A 22,259-nucleotide genomic window follows, 5' to 3' on the forward strand; every position below is an offset into this window, starting at 1 on the left:
AATACGGTTCAAAATAATTTTTTTAATGTCCATTCTTGGTATGTTGTTCATTGCGTAAAGTAATTGTTCTTTAGTGCCATTACGATTCCATATTTTTAATATTTCAAAAGCTTTTTCTTCAATATATCTGTAATCTGCATCAATAAGATCCAGTTCTTGTTCACTCACTTTCAAATATCTTCCACACGTTTTCCAATCTCGATTTAATCGTTTTGCCACTTCAGTTAATACTATATTATCCATCTTTTTTATTTTCTAAAAGACAAGTACAATTATAATGAACTCTATTGTATTCTTCACAATGAACACAATCTTTTTCATAACATCCCACGTGACACACAAAACATAAATATTCAATCAAACAATCAAGACAACAACTTAAAAATCCTTCATGAATTAATTGGCGTCCGTTCAGAGTAATGAGAATCAAACGTGAAGTATAAGAACCGTTTTTTTTATTTTTAAAATAATGAGTTTCGTTTTCTGTATTTTCTACTAAATAAAAATTTTTAAAACCAATTTCTTTTAATTTGTTTTCAAGTTGTTGCGCTGTTAATTTTTGTTCTAAAAAATAAAACACCATTTTTTTATATTCATTAAAAATTTTTTACAAATTTATATTCTTTTTAAGATCGTATAATAAAGGGATCAAAACTTTTTGATTAAACATGGCCATTGTTTGATAACGTTCTGATTGTTTTATAATATTTTTTTCAATTTCAAGTAAATTTTGAATGTGTTCATCGCTACAAAATTTTTCTATATTGGGTAACACTTTTAAATTGGCTTCTCGTATCGGTTGCAAAAGATAATGATCACGAATTTCGGTCATGACTCCGTCATCAAAAACATAATTTTTTTGTGTAAATCTTTTTAAAAAATCAATAGTGTGCGTTTGTATTTTCACTTGTTTGTAATTGACACTCATTCTATTTTGTTCGATAGGTTGATTTTCTTTTATCACTGAAAAAGGAACTTGTTTACACAATCTTTTGGCAGCAAAGGTATCGAATCCGTTGACATAATTTGAAAATAAAAGTTTAGAATTGGGTACTCCTTTAGCTCTATTTTTATAATAATTTTTTTCTTCGTCTCCGTTGACGCTATGAACGCTATAACATTTAGGTCCCACAGCAAAAGCTTGTGCAATGTAATAAGGAGGAGGTATTTCGTTTTGAAAATGATCCGTTTCTTTGGCGTATAGAGTGGAATAAAAAGGATGAGTCGTTTTATAATTGGAATAATCCATCCAACGATTGCCAAAGTTTGAAAAATAAATCCATTCTTCTACCTTTTCTCGAAACGTTGTAGAAAGCATTTTGTGTTTCTTTTGCGTAATGAAAAAACAACCAGAATCAGTATCTGTTACTACCAAATGTTTTTCAGCTCCATGATTTCTTAATACTTGTCCCAATTCCTAACTAAAACGTCCTACGTTGAGTTTGGGATAAGATAAAATTTGTGAAGCTACAATACGTAAAGAGCTGTTTAGGAGTTTGCATTTTTCGCTGGTTGTTAAAATGAGAGCATTTTTATGATCTTTTGATTTTAAAAGTTCAAAGGCGTCTTTCATTTCATGATGATTGTCTTGATCGTGAAATAAAATACTTTTGGTTTTAACATCTGTCATCAAACCAAACAAAGTTTCTTTAAAATAATCATCATAACTAAAATCACTCGTTTCATATTCATCTAAACATACTTTTTTTTCAAAAACGTCCAATTTATATCTTTCAGGTTCAACACCGATGAATTGTGATCCGTTATATAATAAATTTTGAAAATGAAAAGGGAATAACTTTTTAATGTTTTCATCGGTTTGACCTTCTTGAATTAAAACACGACGAATGTTTTGAAAATTTTCAATACTATTTTGAAATGCTTTTTCTTCGTGGTTCATAAAAGTAGTATTTAGTTTTTGTGCAATTTGTTGACTCAAGGTTCCGTAATTACCGTTAATTTGCAATTTGCAAGAAGCATCCACTACCTTGTCACCCTTTTTAATAGCTTCTTTTCTTTTTTCCATATTTCGTTTTACCATTTTTTGAGCTAAAGGATAACGCCATAGAGGAAGCACTTTGTAAATTTTTTCAACAACGCATCCACAGCACGTAGTCAACCATATTAAAGTGTCTAAAAATTCACAAGTCTCGTGCGAACTTAATTTCATGACCAATTTAATAGTTTTGTCTTTTTCTATACCGTAGGTTCCATTGTTTTTGAGATAACGTTTGGATACAATTTCAGTGGGAGAATAATCTTGAAAGGATATAATTTCTTTTTCTACCATGGGTGAAAAACCTCCTACTTGATCTTGATACTCTGGTTTCATAGTAATTTGACAATGCACTAAAGCAGTCGTCGAGAAACCGTTTAAATTAACGCGATGATATTTTCGAATCACATCGTCCTAAGTAATACATTCCAAATCAAAAGAATATTTCATGTGAAAAGGTAAAGGTTTTAATTGAGCTCCTCCGTATTGTCCGTTTTCGTCTATAAAAATTAAACAACCTCTCAATTCGCTGTTTAATTTGAGTTCTTTTATTTTAGGTTCAAAGTAATCTGTATCAATGGCGAACTTTTGCGTACCGTTGGTGGACATACCGCCTCGAATACTCTTTTCAATCATTTTTTGATGTTCGTTGGTCGCAGGATATTGGATTGGAATTAAACTAAGGGTAGAATTGAGTTTGCTGGTATAACTAAAAATGCTAACATGATTTAGAATATGAAATTTTGTAAATTCAAATGTTCTTTCGTCAAAGTCAATCATAACAGAACCTAATACGACCGTATCGAGCACAGTATAGATATGCAATAAGGATTTTAAAGTTTTTAAATTCAAAAAGTTCCACAATTTTTTAACACCTTCGTAAGCTTCTTTCAATTTTTTAATTTCTTCTTGTAAGTTTTTAGACTTCAATAAATCGTTTTGAGCAAATAATTCAATCGGTGGAAATGTTTTATATTTAATGTTTAAGAGTTCGTCTGTTATTTGCGAGTAAGGAAATAATGTTTTTTTAATAAAACAGTTTTTAAACTCTAAATTGTCGGTTAAATCATTTACTTCGGGATGAAAAGCCCGTAAATAATGCAACATGGTGTTGACAATTTGATGTTGTGCTTTTTGTGACAACATACTACTGGCCTGTTCTAAAGAACAGTTTAAAATTTTAATATGTTTACCGATGCAAATAATATTGACTTTGCTCACATTTTTAGATATAACAAAAACATCTTCCATGTTGCTGTATTTTATAAAAGCATTAAAAGGTGAAGTTTCAGATTCTGCCAAATGACCGTATAACGGAATATCCAACATTTTTTTTAAACCTTCTACAATCATAATACGATTATCAAAAGAAGCATTGTGAGCAAATATAGGACAAGACAAATGCTGACTATATCTACCTAAATTTTTGTTGCAATAATCGTGAGCTAGTCCGTACACTTGTCCTGAAAAATGATCGTGATCAATAACGACATAATCTTCAAAAGCGTTAAGAAAAAATTGGCATTTATTTAAAACTCTTTCTCGATTTTCTTCATCTTGAATAAAATCAGTTAAACTAAATTGGGTTTCAAATTGTTTATTAAAAGCAACTAACATGGTGTGATACCATAATTCGTAGACGGGTTGCTTGAATTTTCTCATGAGAAACAAAAAATGAAGGTTGTCTGTATATTGTTCACCACTTTCGTTAATACATTTGCGAAAGATTTTGATTAAAAAGTAGAGATCTTCTAACAATTCTATATCTTCTTGATTAAAATAGTTTTCAAATTGGTGTTCGGTCATGATAAGCAAAGACAATTGTTTCATATAATCTACAAGTTCAGCAGTGGTGATTCTCACATAATCACTCAATAAACCGTTAGTGGCAGGTAGGTATTGAAATTTTTCCCACCATCTACAACAAATGTAATACAAAGCGGAGACTCGAAATAAATCTTGTTTTATTTTTTCAGCATCGTTGTCGATTAGATAATTTTGAACGTGACAAGGTAACATGAACAATTCTAATCGTCCTACTCTTTGAAACACCATGTTTACAACTTGAATTCGTTTGTCGTTATAAATGCGAAATTCATTATGATTTAATCTTTCCATTTCTTGAAGAGTCATGTGAGAAAATTTATTTTTATAAACATCAGATTGACGTATTTTATCTACGGGAGTTCTACAAATAGAACAACAAGGATTTTCTTCTTGCCATATTAAATCTCTTTCTTCACTTGATATATTTAAATTTTCAAAACGCGGTAAACATATTTCATAAGTAAATCGAACCAAAGTATCTGCTAAAGCAATGATATCGTAAACTCTCAATTCCATTTTTAATTTTTCATTATTTTCACAATTTAGTTTTTCTCACAAGATACGTCTGTGTGTCTTGTGAAGTAAAGAAACTCCTGGTTGAAAATAGTCTGGTAGACAAGTTAAAGGATTTCTTTCTAAACTTTCAACCGTGTTTTCATAATAAAAAATCCATTGAGTAATGACTTGACCTTGTTCGTCCAAACCAAAACATTCTCTTGCTAATTTTTCATGAATGCATTGAATCACAATGGAATGACAATAATAATTCAACTCAGATTAAAGTTTGACTTTGGAAGTAGCATTTTCTTCAGACTTTAAAATACTCGTTTCGCAATCAAAAGTCATTAAAAAAGGAAACAAGTTTCTACTTGTACACATGAACGAATTTTGTGGTCGATAGTGAGTAATACAATCACCGTATGTAAATTTGTCCGGTTTATAATAACCTTCGCATTTGTGTTTCTCTGTGGTAAATTTTTGTCCACAATCAGAACATTGAAACAAAACACGTGAGTTGTTAGAACAAAAATACTTTGTAGAAAATTTTTCATTTAACATGCTTATAGCGTGAAAAGAATTATTTTTTTGAAAAATACAAATTTTGATTGTGTTGATTGTTTTTTTCCGTTCATTGGCTTTATTTCTTTCTTCGTCGTTAATAAATACTTTTTGAGAATCTTGTTCGTCTTTGGTAATGTTTGCGCTTTCGTAAACTACTTTTAACAATTCTGCAAGAGAAATTTTATATTGTGATTTTAATTTTGAATGCAACAAACGAATTTTGGTGTTTTTTTTGTTAACAGCAAAAATTTTAATGTTAATACGATCAAAAGTGTTTTCGTAAGCAAAACAATGACACAAATCAATCAAAGTTTGAAATGACATATTTTTAGATTTTTCTTTTATTTGTTGTAAAACGTCTTTCCATGCTAGAATATTTTGCTCTTCTTGATCTTCAAAAAGAAGTTGTAAAATATTTTCTTCAGAATATAAATCTGTAGTGTTTTTTTCCAACACTTTTCTATTCCATTCTTCAATGGTGCTCACATTCCATTGACGAATCAACAAAGAAATGAGAAAAGCAGAATAAAAACATAATCCAGGTTCAAACAAAATACTATAATCTAAAAACATTTTCTTTTTTTGTTGATAAGACAGAATAGTATAAGCAGTACTTTTTAGTGATTTTTCCCATTGTGTTAAAGAATGAGGTCTATACCATTCGCCAAACCATTCGTCTCTTTCTTCCCTCTTTTGTTGTTTTTTTTCGTAATATGTTTAATCGTATTTCTTTCGTTTGCTTTTCTTTCGTTGATATAATATTTTTTTATTTTTTTCATAAAAGGTTTTGCCGCGTTTTTTCTTTTTTTCAATCTCTTCATCTGTCATGAGCATTTTTCTTTTAAAACCAGACAATTCAAAATCTCGTAATTTCATCATGGATCTTTCTGTTAAATTGGATAAAGTTTTAATTTTAATATTACATAATCGTATTATCTTCCATCCGCTGTCGTTTTCTAAAACATTAAAAACAGCTCGCACATTGGCATCTTGAATAAAACGCAAATTTGTCAGTCCTTCTAAAGGTTTAATAAAATAAACAGGTGAATTGTAACAACGTTTCATTATTTTACAATAACCATTTTCAATAGATTTGCAACACAAAGTAACAATATTATAACCCAATAAGAAATTTTGAAACAAGTCACCAAAAAGAATACTGTTTTTCATTTGTGTTTCAAATCCTTCCATTGTTTTTTGTTCAACATGATGAACAATTTCATCAGGACTTTGAGTTTCAGAATAAAGTTGTGATTCTTCTACAATATCTTCATCTTTATAACAATCTTTAATGTAAAAAAAAAGTTCCGTGTATATACTGTTATTACTAAAACGAGTTTCCTCATTTTGATATTCAAATTTCATTTTTTAAGAATCTAAAAAAAAAAAATTTTACATGTATTTTTCATAAAATTCCAAAACATCAGTATCAACAGTAATACTTTTAAATAGTGTTCGTAAATCAAATTTATTATTAATAATTATAAATATATCGTTAATATTACAAACTCGTGATAAAGAAACATAATAAAGACTATTATTAAAAGCCTTTGAATTAAATTGAACAACGGCTTTATTCATGGTACTTCCTTGTGCTTTATGAACCGTAAAAGAAAATGCTAATTTTAAAGGCAAACCATATCTTGAGCCTACGACAGTATGAGAACAATCTAAAATTTCTTCTTTGACACATTCAATTTTGACTTCTTTTTTATTCATCATCACCCAAACTGCATTACTTTCTATTAAAATAACGGTACCAATAGAACCATTGCACAAACCTTCTTCCACATTAATATTTCTTACAAGCATCACAATAGCACCTATTTTAAGATAAACAGCTGCCGGAATTTGAAACGAGCATGGAATATTTCGATTTTTAATAATATCTTTAGCATAAAACCAATACCCTTCTTGTTTGATAGTTTCCATTTTTTGATTGTTATAAACATCCACTTCGATGTTTCTAAAAAACAATCTTGTATATTTAGAGTTTAAATTTTCATCTTTTTCAAAACAACGCGACATAAAATAATCAATAGTTTTGTCTGAAACTTGACCAACACGTAGTTCATTTAAAGCTCCAAAAAATTGTTCGTCGTCTTTTTGTCTAAAACATTGAGTTAAAACCAACACTTCTGTCATGTAGTGTAGCCATATTTGTGATTTAAAAACAAATTGTCCTGAAACAGGTGGTAACTGAAAAAAATCACCACAAGCAATCACTTGTACACCACCAAATAATTCATCGTAACATTGTCTAATTTCACAAGCTATCGAGTGTAATAAATCAAATGTTGAAGCGTTAATCATTGAAATTTCATCAATAATTAAAACATCAGTTTCCAACCATGTTTTTTTAATGTCTGGATGCATATGACGTTTATAATAATCAACACTTTTAACACCAGTTTCTATACCAGCAAAAGCATGTATGGTGACACCATTGATTAAATAAGATGCTTTTCCTGTACTCGCTGTAATATGTATTGTTTTATAAATTTGTTCACTTTGAGCAATTTGGTTGACAATATAACTTTTACCACATCCAGCACCACCAGTAATAAAAAAATTCTTTCCTTCATCAAGCCATTGAAGTGCTTTTTGTTGTTGCAAAGATAACATTTTTTTTATTATTTGCTGAAAAAAAAAATATTTTTTTTATTTACTGAAAAAAATACATATAAGAATATTTGATAAAAAAGAATAACAAAATCAGTTTAACATTTAAATTTGTTCGTGTTTTAAATAAAAAGTCACTATCGTTTTCATCTAACAAAAATTTCAAAGATGCCATTTTCTCGTCAGTTAAAGTTTTGCAATTTTCTTTCTCCTTGTCAGTTAAATTTTCGCGAATTTCTTTCAACAAAGAATTCATATTTATAATCTTCTCCAACATTTTTTTATTTTCATTTATATTATTCATCTAAAAAAAAAATTTTTTTTTTATTTTGAATATAAATATATTACAGCATATTTTATAAAAAACATCATATATATAATGTTCTGATCGACAACTTGCTCCACTTTACAATATAAATCATCTGGTTCATTAACCAAAAACTTTGCAACCATCATTTCGTTTTCAGGCAATAGGTTTTGTTCGATCATCATCTTGAACATTTTTTTATTATGGTTTTCTCATATTTTATTCATCTAAAAAAAATTAATATTGAGAATTTTAACATTTTTCACAATATATAAATGAACAACTTTCACCATCAGTTACTCTATACTCATCACACTCTTCACATTCGTTTAAATAATGTTTACAATTTTTAATTTCTTTACATTTTTCTTTTACATGATTTAAAACATCTTCTTTACATTTTAATTTAAAAAATCATAAAAAGATTCAAAATTTAAATTCAAATAAACATGATAATGTATTTTAATATATTGAAAAACCATCAAAATCAATATATGAGGTATTCTTTTCATTTCTTGATTGAAAAATTCGTCCCACTTGGAATAGCAATCCCATTCACAATTGCGACATAAAATTTGTTTTGAAGTAATCGCATGTATTCGAATTTCTTCCAATGTAGCTGGGTGAGCTCGATTGAATTGGTATATTTTTTCCATCAAAAAATCCAAATCATTTTCTGTTAGTTGCATTTTTTATTATGTAATCTAAAAAAATAAAGAAAGTTATAAAAATAATTACATTAACGAAAACAACGATAAACCAAAAATTTTTTAAAATCACAATCATGACACAATTTTTTAAAATCACAATTACATTTAGCTAAATCACGTATTTCGTATTTATGAAAATTAAAAGTTTTGTTTATTAAATCCCTCGATAAACCAAGTTTGTTAGAAGCTTTTATAATTGAAATGTAAAATTCTTTTACTGCATCCACACAATAACTACAACACAAACAAAGAAAATGATATTCGTCATATTCCTGACATTGACATTCAGCCAAAAATTTAATCTTTTTCTTTTGATTTCTATAAATTTCCAAGAGTTGTTCTTTAGTTAAATCCATTTTTTTTGAAGCTGTATCCACACAAAAAATACAACACATACAAAGAAATGATGGTTCGTATTCATCACATTGACATTCGGTTAAAAATTTCTTTTGTTTTTTATAATCTTTTAAGAGTTGTTTTTTAGATAAATCCATTTTTTTTGAAGCTTTTAATATAATAGAATAGTTACACCACGATATCTCATCTTGTTCCATTTTTTTTATTATGTAATTTTATTATGTAATCTAAAAAAAATACAAAAAATGTATACAAAATTCGATATAAAAAAATATAAAAAATTTACAAAATTTAAACAAAATATAAAAAAAAACTTTTTTTTATTATTTAAATATAACATGAGCGTGTTTAAATAATCGTATCTAAAAAATATTTACATATTGTTTTATAGTCTATTTTTTCTACACTCAATTCCAAAGCAATTTTTTTGCAATCTTTACACATATTGAACATATCGCAAGTGCAAAAAGCTAAATAATTCAGACTTTTCTTTGTTTTTTCTTTTAATTCCAACATTGTATTATTTTCCATTTTTATTATGAAATCTAAAAAAATACAAAAAATATATAAAAGTTTAAACAAAATTCAATATTAAAAATACAAAAAAATGTGTATACAAAAATTCAATATAAAAATTTAATTATTTATCCATATAAAAAGGTTATTCATATTTTATCCATATATAAAGGTTGTTCATATTTTAACACATAATCTCTATGTTCTGAAAATAGAATTCCCAACACAATCTTTTTACATTTTTGACACATATCATCCGATTCACAAGCACACGAAGCTAAACTATTAATACCATCTTTATGATAACGAAAAGTCTTTTTTATCAACACTTCAGACAATCCCAATTTTTTGCAAGCTAATATTATATTTTTTTCCATTTTTTATTATGTAATCAAAAAAAAATACATTTTTTTAAAAAATTCTACCAAAATAATAGTAACCAAAAATATTTCTTAATTCGACATTAATGTGACAAGCATTTAAATTACAAAATACACATTGAGGTAAACATTCACATTGAGCTATTTTACATAAAGCATCATAAACAAAATCACGTTTTTTACAAATCAATTTAAGTAATGTTATTGTAATCCCAATTTTTTTTGATACTTTTTCACACATTTCGAAATCTTTTTCACTTAACCACCAACCTTGAAATAATAAATGACCAAAACTTTCTAATAAAAGTTCTTTTTCCTTTTTAAAAATTTTTTCTGCTGAATATTTGATTACTTTTTCAGGTTTAATTTGTTGCACTTGTTTTACAAATTCATCAAATTCTTCTTGATTCATTTCTTCTTGAAACAATTCTTTAAGATGATAATCTTCCAAACTATCTTCTAGAAACAATTCTTTAAGATGATAATCTTCCAAACAATCTTCCAAACGGTGCCATTCATTCATAGAATTCGAATAAATTTGTGTTATACAATCTAGAAGAACATTGCTGTAACGAAAAGCATTGTTGTCGTGATCAATAAGAGCAAAGCTTCCATCTTTATTTTTAACAATTTCAAATTAACAAACCACAGCCATTTTTTTATTATGTAATCTAAAAAAATACAATAAAAATTATAAAAAAATTACAATAAATTTTATCTAAAAATGATATTATTGATGTAAAATTTTTTTTTGACATTCATCGCATAAACAAGTTTAGTCTTTTGACATTCTTTGTGATGACACAATTCTATGTATTGACAAATTGTTGGTGTTGTTGTCATAATGCTGTTTGTTGGTCGAACTATTAATTTTACCATTTTTTTATTATGTAATCTAAAGAGAAAAAAAAATTTAATCAAAAAAGGTACTCAAATATTGCATTGTTTTTAAAAAAGAAAGTTGTAATTCTTCGCGAATATGTATTGTTTTTTCAGTCTTGTTGACAAAAGAAAAACGATTCATTATGTCTTTGCGAAATTCAGGGACATTTTTTTCAATATACTCAAACATAGCCATATCTCTTTCTTTTTGTTTTTCTTTATCTTCTTCAACCTCTGTTTTAAGCCATTCAATATTTTTTTGATTTGTTGTAAATAATTTGTACATGGCTTGATAATACAGTTGCAAAGTTCTTAATCTGTTTATAAAACCATCTTTTTCAGCATCTTTTCGTATTAATTGGTTCAATTCATCTACTGCTTCATTTAACATGTTGTCGTGAAAATTTTTAAAAAAATCTTTAAAATCATCACCATATTTAACAAAACATTTTACTATTTTATATTCAGCAGCAACATCTGCATTACGTTTATCCAACTTTCTATATTTATGAGAGATGTATTTTCCACATTTATAATCTCGAAAGAATTCCATTTTTTTTATTAGTTTACCTAAAAAATACAAAAGTTATTAAAAATTAAAAAAAAATAAGTTACTCGATAAAAATATTTATAAGAAGAAGCGTAAAACAATTTTTAATTGTATTTTTTAACATTAATCTTTCTTCGTGCTTTGAAATTTAATGAAAAATTTTCATGTCCACGTTTACTTTCATATAAGAAAACAAGGCTTCATCTCTTCTTGCAAATTCTTCCTTTTCTTTTTTTACAATAAATTCGTCTTCTTCAATTGCAGCATTGCAAGTGACAATCATGAAATTGACCATCTCTATTAAAAATTGTCGTATATTGAGATATTTTTTGATTTGCTCGTTATTTTTATCTATAATTTCTGTTATTTTATCAAGTTGTCCCACTATGCCATCTTGATGATCGTCATTGGTTAAAAATTCTTTAACAATAATAAAATGAAAATAAAAAACAGGTGATAATTGTTCCAAAAACTTCCACAATTTCCGTTCAGAATGATGAAGTGTGTAATATTTGGTAATCCATTCGATGCTTTCATTAGACCATTTTTCATTATCCATTTTTTAATTAGTTAATCTGAAAAAATAAAAAAAATTATACAGATAAATGTTTAAATTCATAATTTAAATCGTGATTACATTCAATATGTTTATAACTAAAAGTTAACAATTCTGAAAAAATTTCTGCAACGTTTTTTAAACTCGATATATAATTATAAATACAACTATTCTTTTCCATTTCGTTCATATCCTCAATCACAATATCTTCTATATTTTCCATAAGTAATTTTTCTCTATCGCCACAATAAAGTTTAATTTCAGAAAAAATGTCCAAATAGCAATCTAGTTTATTTAAAGACATGCCTTGAATTGATTGTATAAAAGAACTTTTCATATCATTAATATCTTCCATTACATGAGTAAATAAATCCATATGACGGTTACCAACAAAACCCATTATATTTGATGTTCTTCATCATGTTGTAAAATAGTATCCCAGGCAAAGTGTGTAGTATCCCAAGCAGACCAATCCATTTTTTTATTAGTTTTTCTATAAAAATTAAAAATTATACAGAACAATGTTTATACAGTGAAATGATTAAATTGTTATACTAAATTTTGATTACATTCAATATGTTTATTAATAAATGTTATTACTTCTAAAAAAGTGTTTTCGATAAATTGCACATCTATTAAATATTTTTCTACACTATAATCGACATAATCATCATAATCCTCATATTCATCATAAACCTCAAAATCCAATGATGATATCATATTTTTTACAATTTGACATTGTTGATAGATTCTTTCAAAAGTAATCAAATATAAATTTAATGAAAAAGTTCTAAATGTTTGATAAAAGTTCGTCTTCATTCCAATGATATTATCAACTACTTCACTAAATAAAATAGTTTGACTGTCTTCAAGAAACAATGATATGATTTCTAATCGACTATGTTGATCCGAATCTAATTTTTTAATGTCGTTCCAAGCTTCCCAAAATGGTATTTTTTATCTTCTGTCATTTTTTTAATTAGTTAATCTAAAAAAATAAAAAAATATGCAGATCAATGTTTATAAAAATTATACAGGTCAATATTTATACAGTTAAATGATTAAATTGATATACTAAATTTTGATTACATTCAATATGTTATTAATAAATGTTATTAATTCTAAAAAAGTGTTTTCGACAAATTGTAAATCTGTTAAATAATTTTCTACACTATGATCGTCATCTCTTATATTCATTGATAATATCACGTATTTCATAGATTGACATCTTTCATAAATACTTTCAAAAACAATCAAATATAAATTTGATAAATTAGTTGCTCGATAAATAATTGCTTGATAAAAGTTCGTCTTCATTTCAATCATATTATCGACTACTTCACCAAATGAAATAGCTTGACTGTTACTTAGAAACAATGATATGTTTTTTAAACGAGTATGTTGTTCAACATCTAATTGTCTAATGTCGTTCCAAGCGTCCAAAAGAAGAAATGACATAATTTTTACTAATCTAAAAAATAAAAAATTTTTACAAAAAATATTTTACAAAAAAAAATTATTTTCCAGTGGAACCAAAACCACCCTTTCTTTCTACGTCTTTAATCATTGACATTTTTACTCCACGACAACAACACCCATCAAATTCTATTACATTTTTTACAGCTTTAAACATTTTTACAAATCCCATTTGAGCAATAGCATCTCCACGTTTAATCACATAATTTTCTTCAGAATGATTCATCAATAAGACTTTAATTTCCTCTTTATAATCAGCATCTATTATGCCTGGAGCATTCAACACTACCACACTATATTGGTAAGCTATACCTGATTTTGAATATATCTGTCCTACTAAATTTGAATCCATTTTATCTATATACACTCCAGTACTTACTAAAACACGTTGATGGGGTTGAAGTATAACATCCTTTGAGCTTCTCAAATCAAAACAAGCGCTTTCTTTTGTTTCATAAAAAGACCATTCATGAATATCTGTAATTTCGAGTGATTTAAACTCTTTATTTTCCATTTATCTATCTCACTGTCTTGTCCAAAAGAAGATATACTCAAGTTTTTTTCACTCTTTTTATATAAAATAGTAGTCATAACAACATTATCTCTATCATTAAAAACAGAATTAAAAGTACAAAGTTTAAAGTTCATCGTACCACACATTGAACTTTAGACTCTTGATTAAGGGATTAACATTTTTGTAAAAAACTTGTTTAGTACTTGTTTGTTTTAATCTCTCTTTTCAACTGAAACAGTATAAAAAGAGTTCATTTCCATTTCAAAGTTCATTCACAACACAACGAACATCAAAAAATGACAGAGTTTGAAACTGTTTACTGGAATGATAACACCTATGTTAAATTTGCAGATTTAGCAGCTGTTACTTTGTGGCTCATTGAATTTAAAGAAGAAAAAAATGTGAAAGAAAAACAATATTCTACTGTTCCTCTTAAACCGTTGGCGCAATTTAACTTTAATAAAAAAGAATTGATTTACAAACAAAAAAATGAGGGCTGTGAAATCTTGTTACCATGGAAATATAGAGAAATGTGCGATCTCAACAAAACAAATTATTTGTTTAGAAGCGAATTGAAATTAACTAAAGACGACAACACATTTAAAATGAACAAAGGTGAACTCACTAATAATGCGGTGTTTAAATTTAATCATAACAAAATGACCAAAAAAGTATTGGAAAGTTTGATGATGACTATGGAAGAAGCTCAAAACAAAGCCTATATGCAAGTAGCTTACCCTAAAACTCGCATATTAAAAACGATCGAATTTAGCAATTTTAGTATACGATTAGCCAAAGAAGAAGACGAAATTTATACTACAGAATATGCAAGACAGTTGGCTATAGAACCATCTTTTCATAATTCGTTAATTAAAAATAGCGTTTCACGAAATTTAAATCAAAATTTGAAAAGAGCTTCGCTCGAGCTTGCTGAAATTGAAACAAAAAAAACCAAAGTCGAACCAGAAGTACCAGAAGTACCAGAAGAAGAAGAATAATTTTTTTTTAAATAAAAATTTTTTGTAATTTTTTTGAATTAAAAAACCTGTTTTAATATTAAAAAACTTGTTTTTTTTAATCTCTCTATTTTCCTATAAAAAGGGTGAAAAAAATAAAACGCTAGTTCATTTGTGAAAGAGAAAATGACTAGCAAACAACTCGACGAAAGTCTCATCAAAGCTGTTCAACTTTTTTATCCAGATAATGAATTACATCCTATGTTGTTTGAATTTCACCATTTAAATTACACGTATGAAGAATGGCAAGACATTATCTTTAAGTATTTAAAAAATTTTAACTTGGAATTAAACTTGGAAGAAGAAAAATTCAAGGATTTATATTATATTTTTATAGCTAAAGACTATGAAAATAGACTTGATTTGTTTGAAAAACCATCACGACGTTATATGAATTTTGTAGAACAAGCACCATCATGGAGAACGAGCATGCTAGAAGTATGTCGCTTGATAAACGATGATTTTTTAAATGTAATCAAAACAACTGTAGAAAAACAACACGAAGAATTAAAAAAACAACTAGAAGACTTTCTTAAAGTATATAAACTTTATTACAAATCAATAAACATGGAAAAGCAAACTTCGTGGAAAAGCAAACTTGAACCCACTTTAAAGTATTATTTTTTGTTTCCTTATCTATCTAACAAATGGGAATATGATCAGTTGAAGAAAAATTGTAAACTGTTAAATTACGTTGTTCCAGCTTGCATGGACCCACTGCCTTGTTTTTCGTTTGACGATAAAGTTTTTCATAATGGTTATTATACCCTATACACACCCGTTCCTATTTATGAATATTTTATACAAAAAAAAGTACATCAAGAAGGAAATAAAGTGTACATTTACAAAGCCTTTGAACGTTGCAATTTTCACGAAAAAAGTTTAATAGAAATGTTTCCCACAGCTCAATGGTTTTTTTTCTTTAAAAGAAATTTTAACATTTCAAAGATTTTATACAGAAAAGAGGACGAAGTTTATAATTATTAAAACGACAAAATAGTATCGAAACAACCTATTCATACAAACATTCATTACACCAAATATTATGTGACTGCGGAAGAAGGATTATAAACAAGACAATTTTTTTTATTTTTTAATTTTTTTTTTCCATATCAAAAAGTTGAAATACAAGATTATTTATTTTAAATATATTTTCAAAACATTCACAAGTGTCTTTTTTTAATATGTAAATACATTGAATGTTGTCTTTTATAAATTTAATAAAACTAAAGTATTCATGGTCATAAACGTCACCATTTATTCTAAATCCGTTTACAAAATCTTCCAAATACAATGAAAACATCAATGTTTCATATTGAGGGCAGTGATGACAACAATTAGTTTTATCTTTGGCATTTGAAAAATGTTCCAAGCATTTATCTTCGTTATTGACATATATAGGCAAGAGAGAGATTTATGGAAAGAATCACAGATTTAAATCAAACGAGAGTATTTTAAGCTCCTTAATCGCATTTAACACATCTTTTTCCATGCAACCACCTTTATAAAATACAAAGTTTCGTTCATATTTTGAAAATTTTCTTTTAAATATTCGATTACAGATGCACAAAATATGATTTCACTTGTGTATTTAAAACTAGAATAGTAATCTAACCCATGTATGTTGTTTCGACAATAAAAAAATACTTTTTTATATTTTTCATCTCATTTGTGATAATTAACACACGGAATGACTTGCGTGTGAAAATATTTTTTATCACCGATGGATCGTAAACACAATTCTCTAACACAATTTTTTCCCCACTGATGTCGATCGCTGTTGGTTATAAATTCCAAATCTAACAACCACAACTAGAAAAAAAAATGCTTTTTTATTAAAAAAAGAAGCGTATTCTTTTAATAAAACGAATAAAAAAGTATAAAAAATCAAATTTTTTAAAAATATTTTTTTTTACATTTTTAATTAAAAAAATGAATCGCGTTGATAGCATCATTAAAAAATTCACAACAATTGCGCAGTGTGCGCGCTCGATGAAGTATCTAAAAGATATAAATATTACAAACACAAGTCTGGAAATTCTTCACCTTCATCTGATTACGTAGAAGAAGAACATTTTATAGATAAAAATTCATTTGAATTTTTACAAAATGTACTCAAATCTAAAAGGATAACATTAAATTCTTACAGTATTGAAAAATGTTTTAAAAACAGCGAATTTAATAGTTTACTCGAAAATCCTCAACTTTGTTCTGTTCATCTCAACTACTTTGATGATTTGAAAGAAACATATGGTGAACATTATGTAATAGAGCTCTATAAAACCAAGCTTACTCTTTTGCTGCTAGAAAGAAAAATCAAACCACCTATGGTTCTAACAGAAGGCGATCAAACTGACGGTTTTGTGGATACGTTTACTTCAAAAGTAATACCTACCATTTCTTCTTTGATAGAAAAACTAGATGGTGCTTTAAAAAAGAAGTCTGTTAAAAGAAACATTGAAGGAATTATAAAGTAAGGAACCGGCGATAAAAAAACTTTATTTGTTAATATATTACACGCTGTTGTAACACTATTTATTGCAAGTTTTTTTAATTTAGAAAAAGAAGAATAAAAAAAATGGCTACTGATGATTCTTTGTCTCGTTTTTTTAAAAATTCCGAATTTAAAAATTATTTTATAGGAATATATGCTTTTGACGAACTAAGTCAAACAAAAACACATATTCATATTATTCAACAAATGAAAAAAAATGGTTCCTTTATCATTTACAACAATAAAACTACTAAAGACGCAGGTCAACATTGGAGAGTGTTGATGAAAATAGACAAGGGTCATTTTTTTTGTTTTGATAGTTTAGGTGAAGAAAGTGTATTGCAACAAATTCCAAAACATTTAAGATTTAATAAATATTTGTTTGAAGCAGTAGAAGAAGTCAATAGCAATATACAAATCAACACGATTAACATTAACTACAACAAAATTGAAATTAATTCTTATATACGTCAATCCAATCATTTTCCTACAGAATGGACAGCAGAAAATCGTGAATTTTATTGGTTTACCAAATTTATTTTAAAATATAGCGAAATCAGTGGCAATCAAAATGTATTTTTTTCATACAATAAATTTCCTTTTCAATGGAATGATAGTAGTTAATGTGGTGCATTTGCCGCCTATTTTGTAGCTCTAGTCTTTCGCAGCGAAAATGTATTATATACAGATCAAATATATTTACCTTCGTTGTGCAGACTGTTAAACCATTATTTTTTTGAAGTAACAACGCTTCATGTCTCTTCACTAGTTCAAATAAATCTTTATTCATTTTTTCAGTTTATTAAACACGAACTCTTTCAATACCTTGATAACACTGCTAAACAACTGTTTGAACAAAACATGCAGTTGCATTTTTATATGAAAAAACAGGAAAATCTGGAACGTGATCTATTGTCTATGAAAACAAAACAAATTCTTTTACATTATGATATTTACGAAAAACAATTATTAGCTCAAAATGCTGCTAAAAGATTTTTAAAAGATGCAGGATTCTTAAGAACAAATTATGAAGGTACGCGGGGTAAGTTATCCCTATTGGATATTCAAGCCATTCCAGCTGTGATGAACGAGGAAAATATTTATTACATGATGCAAAATGAAATGGATAGAATTTATGCAAACAATTATACGCGATTAAAGACTGCCAATCAATTTTTAGATGTACCTATTGATGATGTCATGACTAAAAAAAAAATAAAAAGGCAAATTGCTCTGAATTTAATATAAACAGAAATCATGAAGAGAACAGCGCACACGCTATTAGAAAAAATCGTAGAAGAAAAATGCGCCACGTGCAATGGATATGGTGAATTGTTTTTTGTAGTTTTAAAAGAAAAAAAAATCAACATTTGTTAAAAAACTGCACTATCCACGTTGTAAATCAAGAAGTACGGATTTTTAATACTGTTACCAAAAGATCTGCAAAAATACATCTTTTAACATTAAAATAAATTGTTTAACTTGCAAAGGAAAAAAAACTATTCTAATAAAACGTTATAAAAAGAAACGAGAACAAGAAAAAAGAAACAATTTTTTATATGTACATATTTATTCATTAAATGAATTAATATAATATTTTTTTACAACTTTTTTTTTTAATATACTTCAAACACTTTATCCGGAGGCATATAAGGGTTGGCAGGTTTTGTAACAACAGGAACAGGAGGCGTTTTTGTTTTTTTGCCTTTCCACGCTTTTTTTATACTGTATAACAGCGAACCCACTTGCAATGCGTTAGTTACATTTTTAGGAGTGATAAAATCGGCTAATCCTCTTCCTCTTGTGCGTATTCTCTTTCTATGACTTTTACGTCTTTTTGATCTAAAATTTCTTTTTCGCTTAAACGCCATTTTTGTTGACAATGCTCAACATAAACTAAAAAATATTTCAAAGGAAGTTTAAAAGTTTCAAAAGGAACTTCTTCATATATAAACTCAATAATAAATTCAACGTTGAAACGTGTTACTTTAATAATTATTGCCCGTTGGTAATGATGCAGCAATGAAAAAATCGCCCTTTGCTTTACTAATTGTTTATAAACAGTAAAATATAAAAATCTTGTCAATTTGCAAACGGATAATAAGTCTCTCAATAATTAATAAAATGTTTCTTTTATGTCTGCTTCTTCGAGTTGCCAAACGTTAAATGTTTCTTTAATTACATCAACAAAGTCTTTATAATTCATTTCGAATGTGGAACAAATGTGGTTGTTTTCACCATAAAAAAATTCAATATGGGCATTATTATTAACACGAGTTACTTTGATTTGTTTACTTCCATCCAAACGAAATACTAATTTAAAATTGCCTTCAACTTGTTTTAAACTATCATCGGTTGTAAAGGAATAAGTTTCTAAATTATTAAAGGATTCATTAAATTCGTTTAAACAAGTTTTAAACTCCATTTTTTTTTTGTTTATTTCAAATGAATATTTTTTCTTCAAATGAATTTTTTTATTTCAAAACAAACAAATTTATAGTACTTTTTTTAAAAAAAAACAGAAAAAACACTATTAAATATTTTTTTTATCAATATATTTTTGGTATTTTATTGCCTACAAAAAAAACACCGTCATATACATGTGATATACTATATATTTTATTTATAATATCAAAATCTAATATAAATCCACCAAAAAAAGTAGATGTTTTTGTGTGTCCATTTTTTTTGTCGCCAGATATGATTTCAACAATGCCGTTTTTATACTCATAAGTCAAAATGTAATCTCCAAACGCACTCGTGTCAGTTCGTAAATTTTTTAACTCGTCGTTTTTATGTTTTTTCATATCTTTAAACAACCATTGATATTCTTTTTAATTTTCTTGAACGTGTTTTTTCATTCTTTGCACAAAACATTTGTCGCAATATTTTTTAATGTGACTTTTTCTTTTGACGTGTTTACACACTGTTGAATTCATTCTTTTTTGTAAATAAACGTTTTACAGAGTTGAGCTTTTTTATACATGTTTTTTAATCCGATTAAAATATAGTTTTAAATACACCACCAAGTACGGGTATATTTCCTAATAGGTTACCAAGGATACCTTTACCGCGTTTTCTAAGTATACGCTTTCGTCCTTTACCGATTAAAGAATGATAAGGTCTAGGATTAGGTTTCGATTTTCGATGAACAAAAATATATCTTCTAGCATTTCTATGACCTCTATGTCTTCTATGTCTCATCTTTTAATAAATATTTCTGTGTTTATCGCGATCCACTTTTGTTAAAACAAAACGATATATCGGTTTTCCTACTCGATTCATTTCGCGATTTTGTTTATTATTTATATACTTGCTTTTCGTTTATCGATAACACATCAGTGCTTTTCTACAATATTGACGCTTTATTTTTTTTAAATTTTTCTTAACTCTTCTACGTCTTAGAGTTCTTAGTTCTGTATTATTGGGATCGGTTAACTCGTTTTCATCAAAAGAGGTCCTATCAAAAAATTCAAAAAAAGCATCCCTATGAAAAGGCCATTTTCCATCTACTGTATATTTGGGTAATTTAGATGTATATTTAGGTCTTAAGTTACTTTTATAATACGGCGGTTTTGAAAATAAATTCCGTCTTACAATCATACGGGAAAAATCAATATCATCTGCTGCCATTTTTTGACTTTAACTTTTTTTGACTTTAACTTTTTTAACTTTTTTTTTTGACTTTGATTTTTTTTTTTGACTTGTATCTTTTTTATATCTTTTTTTTTGCAATATAAAAAACATAGTGTCACCCTGACTCAACCTTACTTAATCTGTCTTTACTTTGTCTTAGTAGGCCTACTTACTTGTGTTTTTTTCTTACAGTGTTTATTTTTTTATACGGCCGTATTTTTTCTTACTTACTTACTTAACCTTACTTAGTCCTTACTTAACTTACTTAACTTACTTAGTCCTGACTTAGTCCTTAGCCTGCTTACTCACACACTCGTTCGCTCACTCGTTCGCACACACTCCACATACATTACCAAGTCTACTTTCGTCGGCTTGATATTTTTAACATATAACTATCTAGACATACGTTACCAAGTCTACTTTCGTCGGCTTGATATTTTTAACATATAACTATCTAGACATACATTATCAAGTCTACTTTCGTCGGCTTGATATTTTTAACATAGAACTAACTAGACATACATTACCAAGTTTACTTTCGTCGGCTTGATATTTTTAACATAGAACTAACTAGACATACATTACCAAGTCTACTTTCGTCGGCTTGATATTTTTAACATAGAACTAACTAAACTTTCTACTACCTTCACCGAGAATCGAACCCTCAACGGTCTAATGTCATGGCGTTAGAAACATAGTGCGGCGAGCGAATGCACTATGCTACGTCGACGTGATGGTTCATGGAGTTTTGAATTCATTTAACATGTTATTTTAACACTTTACGCAGAGTTTTTTTCTTCGCAGTGTTTTTAAAAAGTTGTTTACTCCGTATTTTAATCTCTTTAATCTTGTTCATAAAAGCGGTATTAAAAGTTTCTAATTTTAACTAGCATGACACAGCATTTTCTTTTCATTGCATAAAGTTGCATCACTTTAGCTTTTATTTTACGTTAATCTGTAGAGATTAAATTTTATACATAAAAAGCGTGTTTTTTGTTAACAAAATCAAAAATGACAAAAACATTAATGAAACGCTCGGTGAAAAAAACTAAATATTTTTTAGACGAAGAAGTCGTCAGAAAAGAAATAAATTTTAAAGAAAATGAAGTAACTTTAAACGAAGAAGAACCAGAAATCGTTGTAAGTGATGACGATTCAGTTATTTTATTAGAAGATGATCCAGTATTGGATTTCAATATTTTTATTAACGATCCAGATAAAATAGACTTTATCATAAAAAATCAAACCGAATCTCCAAAAAAAGCTGAAAAAGAAATGGAAAGCGAAGCTCCATTAGAATTTACAGAAACAACTCTAAAAAACTCTATAAAAAAAAGTAAGCTTTTTTTATATACACT

General features: G+C 27.4%; 2 protein-coding genes across 2 annotated transcripts; both read right to left on the reverse strand.

Moving 5' to 3' along the window:
- Positions 1-6,277: 6,277 nt before the first annotated feature.
- On the reverse strand, positions 6,278-8,503 carry LOC136091876 (ATP-dependent DNA helicase PIF1-like). The gene is made up of 4 exons (XM_065819590.1): positions 8,294-8,503; positions 7,904-7,999; positions 7,611-7,811; positions 6,278-7,525 (listed from the first exon to the last, which is right to left on the reverse strand). Exons 1-4 carry the CDS (start codon positions 8,501-8,503, stop codon positions 6,278-6,280), a joined length of 1,755 nt encoding a protein of 584 aa, XP_065675662.1.
- Positions 8,504-13,281: 4,778 nt separating this feature from the next.
- LOC136091877 (deoxyuridine 5'-triphosphate nucleotidohydrolase-like) lies at positions 13,282-13,755 on the reverse strand. The gene has a single exon (XM_065819591.1). The coding sequence runs from the start codon at positions 13,753-13,755 to the stop codon at positions 13,282-13,284; it is 474 nt and encodes a 157-aa protein (XP_065675663.1).
- Between the last annotated feature and the right edge of the window lie 8,504 nt (positions 13,756-22,259).

Source organism: Hydra vulgaris, chromosome 15, assembly GCF_038396675.1.
Source record: "Hydra vulgaris chromosome 15, alternate assembly HydraT2T_AEP".
In the NCBI taxonomy this organism is placed as follows: Eukaryota; Metazoa; Cnidaria; class Hydrozoa; order Anthoathecata; family Hydridae; genus Hydra; species Hydra vulgaris.

What these genes read in the sequence shown, in the direction of transcription:
- LOC136091876 (XM_065819590.1), bottom strand. Translation starts at nt 8,503, where the DNA reads ATGCAACTAACAGAAAATGATTTGGATTTTTTGATGGAAAAAATATAC. An exon ending in TATATTGTAAAGTGGAGCAA is followed by an intron (nt 7,812 to 7,903) that starts GTTGTCGATCAG and finishes TTTTTTTTTTAG; the next exon opens with ATGAATAATATAAATGAAAA. An exon ending in AAACACGAACAAATTTAAAT is followed by an intron (nt 7,526 to 7,610) that starts GTTAAACTGATT and finishes TTTTTTTTTCAG; the next exon opens with CAAATAATAAAAAAAATGTT.
- LOC136091877 (XM_065819591.1), bottom strand. Translation starts at nt 13,755, where the DNA reads ATGGAAAATAAAGAGTTTAAATCACTCGAAATTACAGATATTCATGAA.